At 41.3% G+C, this 18,210-nt stretch overlaps 2 protein-coding genes across 2 annotated transcripts in view; one reads left to right on the forward strand and one right to left on the reverse strand.

Annotated features, from left to right (window-relative positions):
- Window positions 1–18,210, forward strand: part of LOC115867756 (uncharacterized) — a 303,449-nt gene that overhangs the window by 138,674 nt on the left and 146,565 nt on the right. The gene's annotated exons all lie outside the window — the stretch shown is intronic.
- RGS13 (regulator of G protein signaling 13) lies at window positions 769–17,339 on the reverse strand. The gene is made up of 4 exons (XM_030884134.2): window positions 17,275–17,339; window positions 13,976–14,037; window positions 2,094–2,260; window positions 769–954 (listed from the first exon to the last, which is right to left on the reverse strand). Exons 1-4 carry the CDS (start codon window positions 17,337–17,339, stop codon window positions 769–771), a joined length of 480 nt encoding a protein of 159 aa, XP_030739994.1.

The raw sequence follows: 18,210 nt of genomic DNA on the forward strand, positions 1-18,210 counted from the left end.
TAAAGTTATTACGAGCACTCTAAAGAGTACATTTACACTAGAGACAAAACTCATATAGCTACAGTTTTTAAAGAACTGATCTGTGCATTATGACAGAAAAATTTCATTAATAAGAAAACATCCATCTAGTTGGATTTCTACAGTAAAAACTTTATCGCACTGTTGTCATGAAGAAAGACCTTCCTTCTCCTTGCATATTAAGTGAGCTATGTAGGTATGCCATGAATTGTGTTGTTCATGTTATAAGAGTTCTGTAGTCCATCCTTTCAGGATCTGTTTCTCTTTGAGAACTAGAAATCAATTTATAGTTTGATTTCTTCTATTTCATTCCTACTCCATTTCTGATTTTTTTTTAATTTATGTATTTAATTTTTTTATTTTTGGCTGCATTGGGTCTTTGTTGCTGCACGCGGGCTTTCTCTAGTTGCGGCGAGTGGGGGCTACTCTTTGTTGTGGTGCGCAGGCTTCTCATTGCGGTGGCTTCTCCTGTTGCAGAGCTTAGGCTCTAGGCGCGCGGACTTCAGTAGTTGTGGCTCATGGGGTCTAGAGTGCAGGCTCAGTAGTTGTGGCGCACGGGCTTAGTTGCGCCGCAGCATGTGGGATCTTCCCGGCCCAGGGCTCAAACCCGTGTCCCCTGCATTGGCAAGTGGATTCTTCTTAACCACTGCGCCACCAGGGAAGCCCAGATTTTTTTATATATATATATATTAAAAGCACAAAGCCAGGACTTTCAGTATACCAGCTTCAATTTAAACTTTTGAGTGGTGGTCAAGAATTGTTGTTGGGTTGAATAGTCTTCAGAAGTTTCTGGTACATTTCTGACTTTAGAAACCTGGGATAGGAATCCCTTTCCATGTGCATATGCACTATTTTTTGAGCCTCTTCAAAACACGTTTGAGTGGGTTCTTGAATATTCTTGATGATGGTTTCTCTTGTCGAACTGTCAATGTTAATCTGAAAAGTGAAATTACATGTAGAACATAAGTAGGCATAATTGAAGTTGAAAATGGAATGGAAAGGTTTAATTTTTTTCCTCCTCTCCTTTTCAGTGGAATAGGGTAATTTTGTTTGCAGTTTCACTGATATCTTAAAAGACTGATAAGAGATAAGCTACTTGCTTTTGAAAAAGTAAACATCCAACTCCACATCCCAGGTTAAAAAAAAAACACCCCCCCTGCCCGCCGCCACAACAAAACATGAGGGCCAAGACCAGGGAAATACCAGAAACCGTTGCTTCCTTAGGCAGATGCAAATGGTGTGTTAGTGGAGTCTGCAAGCAAGGAGTTTATGAGATGGAGGCCTCTTTTAAAGAAAAGGGAAATCGGGGCTATTTTGAAGTTTATCTTCCTTAAACAGTCATGAACGTTGATTTAACTGACTATGCCCTGAAATGGGAAGAAAGTGAAGAGAAGTGGAGAAATAGAGGAGAGAAGTGGTTATTCAATAAACCAAGTATTTTCCAGACAAGAGTTTTGAGGAACAAGTCAGTAATGTTGGACTCTCCTGGAAGACAGGAATCTCATGAACCACCCTCTACCCTTATCCTCTTGACCAGAACTTTCATTCCTCGTTTTCTCTCCACCAGCAGGAGTCTCAGGGTGTCCGTTTCATTCATGACTCTTTATTTCCTTCCTCCAGTTGTAAGTGATTGGCAGGCATGTCGGTGTGAATGTTCGCTGGGTTTGCTGGCTTTAAACTAAGGTGAGTGGTGATGGCACACTTTGCCCACCCCCACTGGGGAAGTCACCACGTCTATTCTATCAGTTGTTTCTTGTAGCAGAGTCAGTTTTTACAAGGACTTCTTTTTTTTTTTTTTCACTTTCCTGGGAATTAAGATAACTTAATGAGGAGAGGCTTTGGAGCCAGACAGGCCTAACTTTCCTACTTAACTGCTGTGTGACACTGAAGAAGTTAAATTAACTTCTCAGATTCTCAGGTTTCTTTATCTGTAAAATAAGGTTAACAATACTGACTACATAGCAATATAGGAGGTACTGGATGTAAAGTGCTGGCACATACGTGTGCTTGACAGACACTAACACTTTCCTGGGGTGTATTGATTTCCGGTTGCCGGCATTGTCAGGTGTGGTTACCTCTCTAGGGGACTGTGGCTGGATGTAAGTCCTATAAAGCTTCTTGGCCCTAGAAGTTCTGCTCCTCTGTGAGGCAACTTTCTTATAGGTTTCACACGCCATCCAGAATTTAATATTTTCATCACTGTGCTCCATTTTTAAGTATGCTGCATAGACTACCGGACCATCTAAAAGTAGAGGAGAAATCATTTTATTTTCCTGGGTCAGCATCCTAAAAATATCTGAACAATATGTAATGCAGTTTAAAACTAACATCTGAATCAGAGCTCCCAAATTATTTAACAAGTGAGTATTATATAATGATACACACACACACACACACACACACACACACACACACCCTACATCTTAGTTACATCTATGCATCTGAAGCATGTTTTGACAGTGCCAGTTAGTGGTGGGATCATTCCTTCATTCCTTTATTCTGTGTTACTCAGAGAAAAATGCCCACTAGTGTGGCTGGGTCTAGGATGGAATAGGTCACAAGGACCCAGAAACAGGACTTAAATGGCCTCAGTGGGAGAGAGCTCTGATCATGAACCTGACATGAAAAATCTAAAACCTCAATACAACCTGGAGGGTAAGAGCAAGGTTTAGAATCTAAACAGGCAGGTCAGGGTTGAAAGGAAAATGTCCAGACCATTGTAGAAGTGATAAACTGATGAGGCTGTGTAGCCTGGGGTGTTTCTCATATCCAGTTAGAGCAGGAGAACATGGATAATGAACAATTCAACTTCATATCCATGGTTTATAGTTCACACCAGAAATGAAGGATGAGGCAGGGAATGGAATTCAGATAGGGTGTTGGAAACTACCTCAAAATCCAGAACAGGACAGTGAGGATGTGCAGAACCACCATTAAGTGACACTTGATACCAGGATCAATGGGCATCCTCAGCTCTGGTCTTTTCTGAAGTGGGAAGATAGGGGCAAACGTGTGGGAGGAACTTTCCCAATTGAGCCACTATCTTGTGGGCACCAGTGTTTGAAGAAGAGGGTTAAGTGAGTTTTCACAAATCTAACACATTAGTCAGAATCTTTGGGGGGATCAAGTATTCTCAAGATTCAAGATGAACCCTCTGAGAAAAATATTAAACTTCTTTTGGTGACTAGGAAGTCTCTTGGCATATCTGAGAAATTGAATTGCTAAATGATAAGGCAATGTAACTTTCCAATGACAGTGACAGAAATGTGTATGTAGGCGTATTGAACACGTGATGAAACATAGGATTTTGACTAACAGTATCTTAGTATTGTTAACTTTTACAAGAAATATTAGTAATCAGAGGGAATAGCAATGGTGAGTAAAATCATATTTTCCTAGATCTTCACCTTAGAGATTGGATCTAATGAGTTTCCTAGCACCAGAAAGCCAGGCTCCTTGACTCCTTGGCTTCTACTGCTCTGTCAGCACTGATACAAAAATAAAGACAAAAATTAAGGTATTCTGTATTCAAGAAAAAAACTCAAACAGAGGCAGATTCTAATAACACCTTCTAAGGAGGCATTAGGGTTGGGGAAAGCTGGTGATCTGCAAGAAATGGGCTATCCTAGGAAGACACAGAATTAGAGATTGGTTCATTAGTATCATGGGAGCAAGTGTAGCCTTCACGACATTGGGTGGGAGATGGTTCAAAAGAAGCATTGGTTGAGTTGAGAGGACAGACGAGATGGGGGTAGGGCTTGTATAAAAATGTAACAAGGAAAGGATATGGATTTGGTATTTCTACCGAACGGGGGAATATATTTTACCTTACACTTAAAACAAGAAGTTTGTTTTCACAACAATTAACTTTAAGATGTGCCTCACCTCACCACAGACACAGAAAGCTGGGGTCAGAGAATACAGATGTAGCAATTGGTATTCCTGTTAGAGAAACAGCTGAATGGGTAGGCAAGCCAAAAAACAAAACAAATCAAAACAGAAAGCCATTTCTGGCACAACAAGTGAAGCTGGAAGCTAGTAATTTGCCGTGTATATTGAAAGAATTAGAAGCCTATTTAAGAAAATAAAAAGCAATTTTTTATACTTTGTACTTAGAGAAATTTTGACTGAGTGCTTCATTAGGAACAGAAAATAAGGATCCTAAAATAAATGAGTTATGGAATAGGAAAAAAAACAAGCTACCAGATGACATCTACAGATCCTGGAATGAGACTTAGCCACCAGGCTGCTTGCGTGGGTTAAGCGGATGGGGTGGGGGGCAGGTGGGGGGATAATTTGGAAACCAGTGTTAGATTACATGTTATAGTATTCCGAATTTGTGTTTATATTTATGTTTAGCTTAACTGTATAGTAAAATGTTTAGGGATTCTTATTCTAGAAGCTGCCTGCATCTGTATCTGCCTTTTTCACCTTCCCTCCTGATTGAGTGGAGGAAGGGTCTTCTGGGGCTGGCCTAATGGTTCAACAGTTCTCAACATTCCCAAGTCCTCTGCTGAGGAGCCCATCCGTGTGGTGCCACATATATTTTTTAACTCTTTTTCTTTTTTTTTTGCGGTACTCGGGCCTCTCACTGCCGTGGCCTCTCCCGCCGTGGAGCACAGGCTCCAGATGCGCAGGCTCAGCGGCCATGGCTCACGGGCCCAGCCGCTCCGCAGCATGTGGGATCCTCGGGGACTGGGGCACAAACCCTCATCGCCTGCATCAGCAGGCAGACTCTCAACCACTGCGCCACCAGGGAAGCCCCACATATATTTTTATATAGATACCCGATGCCGTAGACGGTGGTATTGTTCTCAGTTATTCCTGCCCTTCTTGGAGGAGGATTGTACTTTCATGTCCCACGTATTTCAGCCTTGCTTGTTGGACTTGTGTCAGCCAGTGACACCCATGCACAGTGTCATGTGCAGGTCGGGCAGAAGGCTTCAGGGGGACTATCAGGTGGTTCTGCCATTGCTCCCCCCAAAAAAAGAAAGAAAAAAAAAACGTGAGAAGGACGCATTCTGGAAGAACTGCTCCTTTTGTCTGAAGGCCAGAATAAAGACCTGCAACAGAGCTACAGTTGACCCAGTCATTGTGTAGCATGAACAAGAAATGCACCTTTCTTGTAGATTAGTGAGATTGTAGTACCACGTATTACTGTATCATATCCTAGTGAAAGCTGACCTGGACCGCTTGAACTTGTCTGATATTATGGATAGGACTCTGGTGTGTAGAACAAGTAGCTCACATGATTGGTATGTTTTATAGAATTTTGTCTTCATTAGGCTAATTGTTATGCTATGTAAGTTAAGCAGCTGAAAATAGTTGTACAAAAGTGTTCCAGGGGGACTTCCCTAGTGGCGCAGTGGTTAAGAATCCGCCTGCCAATGCAGGGGATTTGGGTTCGAGCCCTGGTCTTGGAAGATCCCACATGCTTCAGAGCAACTAAGCCCGTGCGCCACAACTACTGAGTCTGCGCTCTAGAGCCCGTGAGACACGGCTATGAGTCCACGTGCCACAACTACTGAAGCCCACGCACCTAGAGCCCGTGTTCCACAACAAGGGAAGTCACCGCTATGAGAAGCCCATGCACTGCAAGGAAGAGTAGCCCCCACTCGCCGCAACTAGAGAAAGCCTGCGCTCAGCAACGGAGACCCAACGCAGCCAAAATAAATAAATAAATTTATAAGAAAAAGAAAGTGTTCCAGGAATCCAAGCAGTTATTAAAGTCAGAACTGAATTGCTCACTTTAGAATTTCTATTGACTCATACAACAAGGGGATTAGAAGGTGGGAAAGCCTTTTCCAAATTAGGCGATGCAGCCCAGTGCGGCCCGTTCTGAGGTTTTAAATGATGCTCCTTTCTGAGCACTAACGCTCCAGAGACCGTGATTCTGCTTGATCAGAGTAATAGGGATAAACAGGAGAACTGCTCATTAAACTGAGAAGCTGGAAGAACTAGATTTATGTCACACCTAGTGTGTGCTTTTTCCTTGAAGAATGAGAGTGGTGCCTTTGGGACTCCCTAGTGTGTTCTTTACAACTTAGTCACTGAAATTAGTATTTCTGTGACACATGCTGGTATCTTCATGTAAATAGAAAGGAAACATGACATTCCTCTTGTCTGAGTCAGAATGGTGGCCCATCTATTCCAGGATTGTTTTCTGCAAGGCGGCAAGGCTCATGGCATCATTAAATCCTAAAAATGGGCTGTGTGGCAGTCTGCCACCAGAAAAGTGTCTAAAACTATGTTAAATCCATTTTATTTTTAATATGTACCACTGGGGAAAATGAATTCCATAATTCTACCAGCCTCTGTGAAGTTTTAAAATAAGTCTGTTTTATTGAAATTCTCTGGTTTGGCTTGTATGATATTAATCATTTCTGGGTTTTCTCCTAACTTCTGTTTGCTGTATTATTATAAAAGCAACTTAAATACAGAAATTTGTTAACAACTTGATATATTTCCTTTCACTCTTTCAGTCCTTTGTTCATGTTTAACTTCCTACCTAAACAGGATTCATTTAACTTTCTACCTAAACAGTATTCATTCATCTTCACAAATACAGACACACTCTCAAATTACCTTATTGGCATTATACAATGAAAGCAATTTTGTATCACTCTTTCATACTTAATATGGTGTAGCAAACACTTTCTCTTATTTGCTCTTTTTTTTTCCTCCTGTTTACTCTTAAAGGTCATGTAACAGTTCATTGCAGGACTACTACACTGTATTATATTTAGCCGTGTTACCATTATCGAATATTTAGATTATTTCCCCTTTATATGTTGTAACGTATTCTACATTGACCATTTTGGTTTATAAATCTTTGCGTCTCTAATTACTTCCCTAGAATTAAAAGAGTAGAATTACTAGATTGATTATGTAATATTTTTGGAGACTCTTGATACCTATTGTAAAATTGCTTTCAGAAATATTTCATTGTTTTTCGTTAGTAATAGCAGTGTTGACATGTCTACACACTCCTTCCTTCCCAATCAGATTGGGTAAGACTAGTGACTTGTAGTTATTTAAATTTGTGTTTTAAAAATATTAATGCTTAAACATTTTTTCTTTATTCCAGACCATTTCTTTTCTTTCTGTGAATTTCACATTTTTTTGTCCATTTTTCTTTTGCATTGTTACTGTTTTATTGAATTTCCAGGTCTCTTTGTATATTAAAGACACTATCTGTTTTACTTATGGCATTATCTTCGGTTTTACTTTTACATGTTACTTTTGTTTATGATTTTGGGGGAATATTTGTAAAATATCTAATCTGAAAAAGCCTAAGTTTATCCATCTGATCTGCTTTCAATCTTTTCTGCACTCTTATTAGAGAAAAACCTGTAAAACGAAAATCTGGCCATGGCCCTTTATTTATAGCCTTCAACCTTTCCCATTGCTCTAATGGTAAAACCCCTACCTCTCGGCAGTGGCTGCAAGGCCCATGAGGCTACCGCACTGTCTACCTCTCCAGCCTCATCCTGTCATGCCTGAACACCGTCCTGGTTTGCACCTTGCTCTTCCTGGCCAGGTAGTGTGTTACTGCCATGCTGCTGTATATGCAGTTCCTGCTGTATGTGTGGCGGGCTTTATACCCTGATCTAAGACTCAGGTTTGGTATCTCAGTTTCTGAAGAAAATCTCTCTGAAGCCCCTGTCCCCACAGCAGGTTAGATAAGTGCTTCCTGTCAGTTGACAAGCAGCACCTAGTCCGCACTTATTTTCATTCTCATTGTATCTCCCTCTGTACCACAGTCTGTTCTGTTTGTTGATATATTTCTCTTACTCTCCGCTTGCCTGCAAGCCCTTTGAGAACAAGCACGGCAGTCACTCACCTCTGCGTGCCCCACGCCTGCGTGCTGCCTGACGGGTAACAGGTACCCAGTAAAGAAATGTTTGTTAATCCAGGCTTTTGGATCCCTCGTGCTTCTGTATTTTAAAGAGACTGCCTGTAGATTTTGAAAAGTAAAGAGGCAGGCTCTAATTACTCAGCATCCAGGAAGCACCAAAGGACAGAGGATTATACCTGACAAGTTGTTACTTTTTGGTTTCTTGAGAGCGAGACAGAAAATGTACTAACTGAACATTGAGGTCTACAGAAGGCCAGGTTTGTTGTTGTTTTCCCTGCAAGGTGAGGACATGCGTGAGAAGTTAAAGAAGACAAAAGTGCTAGTGGGAAGGGTGAGGCATGGCAGCATGGGGAGTATGAGGGATGGCGAGGGGAACCATGGCAACAGCTGTGGGCAGCAGCGCTGAGACTAAAGGGTGGTGTAGGGAGCTGCCAGTCCCCAGTGAGCAGCACAGAATCTCACGGACGAGGAGAGCCGAGGGAACACACAGGAGGGAACGACAACATCCCCCAGTGACTTGTAGTGTCCACTCTCTGCCGTGTTGCACTACGGCGCCTTCAGCACTACGAGAATCCTACGCTTTCCATCTGGCATTTCCAAGGCTGTCCATGGTGACTGTGATCACTGAGAAAGGGAGGGAAGCGTTCAGTACATTTAAGGATGATTTTGGCCAAAATTAAGATTGATGCAAATTCTGGGATTCAGAACCCTTGCCGATCCAGAAGGGCTTAACTGTATGTCTGCTCTTGTGTCTGTGCTGGAGTGCACACAACAGGCCATGGAAGAATACACAATTGTACTTTCTCACTTGAAATCATCACTGCAAATTTTAAAATGGGCACTCAGCATTACCCTCTGTCATCCTACTATCCTCCCCTAATATCGTGACTCTCCAACTCTCCAGAAACTATTTCCTATCCCCTCCTTTCACAATGCCAACTCATCCTCTCCTCAGCTGCTGATGACCCTGCTTCAAACTTAGCTGAGAACACAGGTTTGATTAGGTGGAGATTCCCTCACCTTCTCTCCACCCAATCAACCAACCTACCTCTGCTGGTACCTGCCCTTCCTGACTCTCCTCCCGAGAGGAAAGGATCCCAGTTGCTTTTTGGGTGGGCCAAAGAGTTCATTTGTGGCTCCCACCTGATTTGCTTTCCCTGTTCCTTTGCTCTTAAAGTCGCCTCCACTCTATTCTGTGTCATCCATTTCTTCCTCTCTAATGGTTGCCATCGTCTGCAAATATGCTGCTGTATTTCCCAAGTAAAACCAATAACAACTACTGACTCTTTACGCCCAATGTGGACCGCATTCACGCTTCCTTCCAGTCTCTGTGCTTTTCTCTGATGAACTTTACAGCAATATTTATGTAAATAATTCCCTGTATCATCTGCCTTGCTTCCTCTTGTCCAGCCCATCTCCACCATGCCCCCCAGGCTGCTCATATCTTGGCACAATTGACTTCACGTTGCCACACCCGATGGTCGCTGTTCCTTCCACATCTTACCTGACTTCCCAGCAGCCTTAGACACAGTGCACCCCTCCCTTCCTGAAACGCTCTCTTCTTTGCCTCCCATGATGATATGCTGTCCTGGTCATTCTTCACTCACTTGATGCTCCTTTAACATCTTCACAGACTCCTCCTCTTCTCTGGATATGGAAATATTGGTGTGCATCTAAGCTCCACGTCTGGGTCTGTGCTCACCTCTCTCTGAACTCTCCCTCTAAGTGGACTCATAGGGCCATGGCTTCGATTAGCATCTATATGCTAATTACTCCAGGTTTTGTCTTCCCTACTGAGTTCCAGTCTTACCTGGTTTATTGAAATAGCCTTCTAACTAGTCTCTCTGCTTCTCTTCAGAAGAGAACTAGCGCATACTTTTATTGACTTACAATATTATGTTAGTGTCAGGGATACAACATAGTGATTTGATATTTTTATAGATCATACTCCATATAAAGTTATCATAAAACATTGGCAGTATTCCCTATACTGTACATTGCATCCTTGGGTCTTCTGTGTTTTATACCCAGTAGTTTGTATCTCTTAATCTCCTCCCCTCCCTTGCCCTCCCCCACCCTCAGAGGGTATTTCTCAAAGCACATTAGTGCTTGTTACTTTGCATTTAAGGTCTTTCATGTGGCCTGTAAGGCCCTGTGCTCCTGTTAGGCTGAATTTCTTTGCTTAATTGAAGACACTAGCTTCATTCATATCTCAGGGTCTTCTGAACATGGTTTTCCTCTGCTTGGGCCGCTCTGCCCCCAGACCCCAGTATGGCTGGCCGCTTCTCGTCATTCAGTTCTTAGCTCAAATTTTACACCTTCGGACAGTTTGTCTCTAATCATCCCGTTGAATTTCCCTCTTACTCCTGTCTTTCTTTGTCATGCGACCTGGTTTTAGTTTCTTCAAAGTACTTACTACGTTCTGGAATTAATTAAGCTGTTAGTTGGCTTTCCTGTTTGTCTCTCTCCTCCCTCTAGAGGGTGCACATGAGCTGAGCACAGTGACCCTCGAGGCCTCTTTCACTGTACTGTCCAGTGCCAGGAAGGTCAGCCAGACACATGGAAGGATTGAATGACTCATCCAAGGGCGTTAGTTGCCGTTTTAAACTTATTTTTATTTATATTAAGCATACTTTACTCGAATATTAGTGGGAAACCTCTATCCTCATATTTTGAGATTTGGCCAAAAAATATTATTTATGTATGAGCCTTCTGCATTCTTTTCTGGCATTCTTTTCTGATATTTTAATCAAAATCAAATATAAAACTTTGATTAATCAGAGTTTTGATTTTAATTATTTTTTAGTCTTGACCTTTCCAGTTTGTAGAGTCCTCAGCCTTTAGGGGATCATTGGTCTTCCCTGGTATCGCAGTGGTTAAGAATCCGCCTGCCAATGCAGGGGACATGGGTTCGAGCCCTGGTCCGGGAAGGCTGTGCGCCACAACTACTGAGCCTGCACTCTAGAGCCCACGAGCCACAACTACTGAGCCCACACGCCACAACTCCTGAAACCCGCGTGACTAAAGCCCATGATCCGCAACAAGAGAAGCCGCCGCAATGAGAAGCCCGTGCACCGCAACGAAGAGTAGCCCCCGCTGGCAGCAATGAAGACCCGATGCAGCCAAAAATAAAATTAAAACAAAAAAAAGTTATTACTACTTTTATGCCCATTTGAAAATAATTTTTTCCCTAAAATCCTGGATGTTTGGAAACTTGAAGGACTTTCTATCATCTGTAAACTTGGAACTTCTGCAGGGTACTATCTCTTTAATTCATTGTGGAGATTTTTTTTAATGAGACCAGTCTTCACACCAAATCCCGAGGAATACTACACATTACATTTCTTCATTGAAAGAAGCACTCATTTGTCTTCACTGTACTTACTTCTTTTAAAACCGTTTCCTATCTTTAAAGTACTTACAGTCAGAACTCTTTATCATTTTACAACAATCTGAGTCATTTAAGTCCCAGCTCAAAATTTGCCTCTTGTGAGAATCTTTGCCATGTGGGTTTCTGAACTACATATTCTTAGAAATTGCTTTTTAATCTGTGTGGAGGCATCTGTGTGTCTTAGCTAGAGGATGCGTTTTACTCCTGTGCTTAGTTAATGTAAACGCAGTCTATTCTCTGGCACATTTAATGTTTGTATTCTTAGTTTTATCTTTCTGATTGCGTGTCCCGTAGAATGATTTGTTTTATCACCTTTTTATTACATGATTGTTGAATTTTTTACATGAATTTCACAGTAATTCAATTTCTGGTAAGGTTAGTACCCTGTTTTTGGCGATTTTTGTAAAGAGCAGTATGCTGTCTTCCTGTCCTCATCTTTTCTTTAGACTTTACTTATTCTTATGATGCTAGATCTCTAAATTGCTAATTCTAGCCAAGATCCCACTTGAACATTTTTTCTGAGTAATTAACTTTATTCACTTAGTTTATGAGGCTGCCAGGATTGGCACAGAAACTCTTACACAATATGGTTTGGCGTTTTGATCTCTTCTTACTAATATTTGTCTTGTATTTATTCATTGAACATTTATTGCATGCCCATTAGGTACAAAGCACAATTTCGGCCTCTGGGAGGTAAGATGAAAGGTGGATGAGAAGTGATCTGTGCGCTAAGGGAATTTACAATCTAGTGAGAAAGCAGCTGCGGGAAAAAACCCAGTACACGAAATTGCTATAATTAGAAGCAAAGTAAATAATGATACTATCAAATAGAAAAGAGAGAGAAATATATTTCCAGGAGGTTTCCAAGAGGAGAAAGTGGAACTTGAATTTTACCTTTAAGGATGGGCAGGGTAGATAGAGGAGACAGATAGGCAAAAGCCTGAACCAGGAGAGTTGGACATGTAGAAGACGGGGCAGACATCACAAGGGCAGAAGGGCATGTCACGTGTAGGGACAGAGCTGGAGGTAAGTGTTAGAAAGTGCGTTAGGTTGGGTATAGAGTCCTGAAAACCAAGTTGGAGATTTTGGACTTTTGGGTGGGCAGCAGAGAAAAAGGAATGCTATTCAAGACAAGCGCTTTATTTCTAAGAGAAATAACTCTCAGTCATTGTGTGTCTCCTCTGTATCAGGCATTGAGCGAGGGGGTGTATATTTAACCTGCACAGGAATGCTGAAAGGATACATGATATTATGCCGTTTTGCAGATGAAGAATAATAAACTCCAAGAGGGAGATTAATCTGGCAATGCTGCACAATATGGATTACTGGGGCTTGGGACGAACTCTGAATTATTAACAGAGGATCAGTCAGGATAGCCAACTGAACATACACTTTAGTCTCTTCCTCCTATACCAATGTCCTAAAATTGACCAAAAGGATACATATCTTAAAATTTGCAATCATGCTGGCAAACCGGATCACAAACTAGGAGGTACACCTGAAAAGTGAGAGGCGGGGATGGTGGCGTCAGAGAAAGAAAGCGTGGCCTTCAGTGCCCACTGGGGAGGGCTGCTACCTGAGGTGGGCCCTCAGGTGGTGACAGAGCCTGGAGCTGTGGGTCCCAGCACTGTGGGCGCCGTGGAATAAGAGCCAGGCCGGCTGGCTAAGGTGTTTCAGTAGGAGTAGCCAGGGGTCCGCACCTGTGCCACGGCCCTCGAGGCCAGGTGGCGACAGCTGTCTCCGAACAGGAGTGGGGGCTCAGCCCTTGAGTCGAGAAAAGCAGGCAGCACCCCAGGAACATGGCGAGCCTTGGGGGACAGGAAGCACCCTGCCCAGAATAACTGCTGGCACCCCTGCCAATTTAAACCTTGGGTATCACAGCTAACTCCCCTCCCACAGTCAATAGATGTAAACAGATTAAACGTTCACAGAGGAGCTAACAGGGAATCTCAAATAAAAGAAGGTATAGAGCAAATCATTAGCAGACATTTGAGGGGAACAAACTGCATTTTGAAAAAAGTACCAAGTTCAGCAAACAGAGGCATTTTCTTTGAGTGCGCCCTAATTTTTCTCTGTACCTGTCTTCTGGTGTTTATCATTTCCTACAGCCTCCCAGTTTCCTACCCCAGACACAGTTGACTGCTCCTTCATTTGTCTTGTGTTGAGCCTCTGACTTTACCTTCCTCACCTCCACTGCTATCATCTTCCATTTATACCATCTGAATTCTGACACTTATATATAACTAACTATGGACTTATATGCAGTCCCACTTAAATCAGACACTGATAAAGTTAGAAGCAAACTTTGAGGATTTTTAGAATGTCAAAACTCAAATTTATTCTTACGTCTCAAGGCACTAAGAAGAGGAAATTGTTAGTTTTTTTTTTTAAATTATAACTTTAGAAAGCTAGAGGAAGGCAGTATATTTCAGTATGTGTTACTATTTAAGCATATTTTCCAAGGGATTTTACACATATACTTGTGAAGAATAAGTATTCACAATGACTAATCTTGCTTTAATTCACACCAAAGAAAATAGTACTGGTTGACACGGCAAACTATTTTCAGGTTTCTTTTTATAACCGTGGCAGTTGCCGTTTAGAAGGCTATGAGAAGAGCAGCAAACATACATCACCAAGTTCCCTCATCTTCCTCCGAGAATAAAACTGACTAGTTATTAAAAAAATGATATGTACATGATACTCACATTTCGTAGCCATCAACTTTTCAAAAGACTGGGCCCACTGTAATGCTTCCTCCAAAGTAAGGCTTTGAAAAGAAACAAAAGGTGCTCATTGCACTAAAATATTCTCAAGCTTTTTCTGAACTAAATAGAAATATGCTATCTTGAAAATAATGCCCAAATATAGTTATACTCTATTTGTGTGTAGTTTTGGGTGGAAATTTATTTCCCAGTGATCTTTTACGTTTTATTTTTACTTTCTAAGTGATTAGAATTATAAAAATATAAAAGTAGAAAAAACATGAAAATCTGATAAAATAAATTTTAAAAGACAAAGAACCAGAGTTTTATAATCTCTGCGGCCCAGATTACCATTGTTAATATTTTGATGTATTTCTTTTTAGTTTTTTGGTTGTATGCATGTTCGTGTGCTTTTAACCAAGAAGCAATCATTCTCTGCATATGTGTGCGCATACTTTATATGTGTGTGGGGTGTGTATATACGTGTATATACACACACACATACATATACATAGGTATATATACCCTTTTAATAAGCCTTTTATGTCTTCACAATTTATAGTGTTATAATTTATAATTGTAAATTTATTTATTTTTTTGATTAGGGAGATATTTATTCTCTTATCTTTAGATGAGTAATTGTAAATTTATAATCACCGGGAGTCAGTATCATTTATAGTGACCATGAAGTGTTCTACAAGGGGGCATTCCATAGTTTACATAATTATTCTCAATGAGTGTTTTGATCATTTCTAATTTTTCACCAATTAAACCAAAATAACCCAGCTGTCATTGAGGCTTGCCATGCCCACAGTCAAGGTAATTCCTTAAGAGATTAACAGAAGTAGAATCAGTGCTTCTAAAAAGGTTATACATTGTATGCCGCTGCCACCAGCAATGTGTTTGCTCATTTATGTATTAGACTCTTAGAGTTTATCCACAAAACCTATTGGTATGCATAACTTTGTATTTATTATGTATAAATATTTTCTTGGTCAGTTATTTGCTCTATATGTTTTTACCTTGACAGTTTTAGTTTTTATCACTGTGAATAATATGTCAAGTTACATTTGACCTAAACATATGAAAAAGGCTATTTACCATTTTGAAAATATCTGTGGAAGATACTGGCTTCGAGACTTCATTTCTTTCATTTTGGTGGGCTTTTTGAGGTGAATTGGTAAGCGACTGTTCATTAGAATCACTTTCTTTCCCTCCTTTGAAATACTCAGTCCGTTCATTGCCACTCAGTTTATGATATGTTCTTACTTTTCCTATTTTTAATAACCGCATCTAATCAAAAGCCACTATAGATACAAGCAAGCACTGCCCATTGGCTATCACCTGGTATAGTTAGCTCAGTACTCAGTGTTGAGGTGACAGCCATCTGCATTAGCAGGTACTTAACACAGCGAAAGAAGATTAGTTAAAGAGGTTAAAAAGTAACCTGGGACACAGAAAAATATTGGGAGTCCTAGAAAGGTCAAATATCCTTTGTTTTCTGAAAGTTCAGGTGGTACTTGCTAGTTCTAGATGGACTGTTCACATCAGCACTGAGGCTTAACAGTGCACTGCCGTTGAGATTGTTTTCAACAAACATTTCCATGCAACGGTGTCAGACTCGTTGTTCCTTTCTCGTATTAGAACTTTTAAAAACAGAAACCTAAAATCACCTTTGCCAATCCGTCGAAATGAAAAGTGCTTGGCAAGGTGTCCTGCAGACCTAACTGTCATGTAGGAGAGAAGAAAAGCTACAGCGTGAGAGGAGATGCCGTCACTGTCCTGGGTTAGCTCAAAGTTTGGTGTTGGTGATTGTTGGCAAGGGAGTACCTGTGCCTCTAAGGGTCATGAGTTTATGGAGATGCATTGTGATTGGGGTAATTATGGTTGGGGGTAAAGCTGTGAAGTAAAATTTGGTTTTGGCTGAATCCCATTTTTGCTTGTAATTTTTCCTGAGTATTTCACCAATTTCATGCGGTCCCGTGGCTACCAGTTTCCCTTAGGGTAATTCTAAGCACCTTTGTCCCCTCATCCACTGGAGTTTCTAATAACAGACTCCACTTTTGTGTCCCCTCCTTTCTTCTGGACAGAGAGAGAGCAGGCACCAAACAGATACGGGAGCATTCTGAGACATCACAACATTGCGGAGAGAGGAATGAGGAGTGTCTGGAGTCTGACAGTCCTGGGTTCTGATTCCTGTGCTGGACTTGATAGCTTTTGGTCTAACTTAAAATCTCCAAGCTTCAGTTTTATTATCCACAAAGTTACCCTGAACATTAAGTTAGGTCAAGAACATTAAGCGCTTATCAAATGACTGTCATCTCTTGGTTTGTGAGGAATGTGAATTCTCTTTCCTTGGCCTTCGCTGGCCCTGATGGTGGGTGTCAGGGCAGGTAGAAGGAAGGCAAGCGTGGATGGTGATGCTTTATGGGAATCGTCAGCAGAAGAGAAGGAAGCTCTTCCCAAACCAGCCTTCTCGTCTTCCTCCTCACACAGGCCTGTGCAGTTCAGCAGCCTCAACTGGTCAATTGCAATGCTGAGCTTTGGGTCTTCCTGTCTCTCCCACCCACCACTGGAGACTCTGCATCCTCCAAACACACAGTAGGTGGTTTGCATTTTTGGATGTTTGGATACCTCAGGGTGGGAGCCTGCATACCAGGAGTTCCGACTGCAGCAGGGATGTGTGGCCACGACTGAGTCTCCATGCAGATGAGGTCAGGCTCTCAGGTTAACCTAACAGGGATCCTCGGCCTGGGGATTCTTCAGGGTGAGCAAATCCAGTCAAATGGTTTGTTACCCTCCTCAGGCATTCCGCTTTCCATTTTAGTACAGCCACTGGCCCCACCTGAATGGCTTCACTTTGAGTTATGGCAAAATGTAGAAGAGACCTGGGAGCTTGGCGAGCATTTGGTTACCCCTCCAGTCTCACCTCTTCCGACCACGGACGAAGGTCTGGTGCTTTGTAGATAGAGGGTTTGAACCATGTAAATAGTTTGGATGAAAGAATCTCATTTTAACATATAAAATTTTAACAATATAAGACTTTAAAAAAAACCCAAGAATATCTGTTTGTAAAAGACTCTCTAAAAACATTAAGCTTGCTGGATTCTCAAGTGTGAACCATGAATAATGAAAATGGAACCTTAGTGTAACGCATGGTTGCCCTTCTAGTGGAATTACGTGTAAATGCAAATTTTACTTTCTGAGCAAAATATATTACGACAGCAGTTGAATAAACATACACCTACTTATCATGTGATAAATATACATGATAACGGTAATAGAATTTACATGCTACTTACTTTGAAGGAGGCCTCTTAGAGTCATCTCTGCACATCTTACAAATCCAACAATTCCGCCTGCTCATTTTTCTAAAGAAATGCAGCATATACTTAGTATAATCTAGTGATTTAAAATGATTATATATTAGAGTCAATTTCTAAAGAACAGACAAAGTTATAAATCATAAAATAATAAGGATGGGTTCTTGACGTTAATGGAACACAACCACTGGTGGGGATGGGAAGGAGGGAAGAGAATAAAATAACTCATCTCATAAATGCTTTATAGGAATATAGGTGCTTCGAGTTGTGATTTTAGAACTCATCTGGCCCACCCGTTCTCTAATAACAGCTTTCAAAAAATACAGCTCTCTGAAAAAGATCTTTCCATGCAGGGGCTCCCAGCAATGAATTCACCAACTCCCAAGTCTTCCCACTTTGGAGAACTCTTGTTTATAGAAAGATCTCTCAATATACTGAACAAGAATTGGCCTCTTTGTAATTAACCAAACAAAATAGTGTAAACAGCCAAATAAAAACAGAAGCCTTTTTAAGGGCGGGTGCTGAGTGGAGTGTTGCCTACCTGGCGTTCCCCACTCTGGTCAGCGTGACTTGGACTTTAAAATTCAGGTAGAGGTTAGTCAGCCCAGGCTTTATCGACAATGTATGGCACAGAAGGTTTTTAACTCAGGACTTTGAGAAAAAAAACTCAAACATTTATTAAAAATGATTAAATCCACACTTTACAATGAGAGCCGGAAATACTTTGCTAAATATATATTCACACTTATCTGCAGTGAGTTATTCAGGATAAAGAGTGAATTTAATATCAGTCTTTATTGGTTCATGGGAAACATCTGTTGAACACTTGTTATGTACCAGGTTCTGGCTGCCGGGGGTCTACATAGGTCCCGTCTTTCCTCTTCCCATCCTCACTAACAAGCAGTGAAAATTCAC

The sequence above is a fragment of the Globicephala melas genome, chromosome 1, assembly GCF_963455315.2.
Source record: "Globicephala melas chromosome 1, mGloMel1.2, whole genome shotgun sequence".
Classification (NCBI taxonomy): domain Eukaryota; kingdom Metazoa; phylum Chordata; class Mammalia; order Artiodactyla; family Delphinidae; genus Globicephala; species Globicephala melas.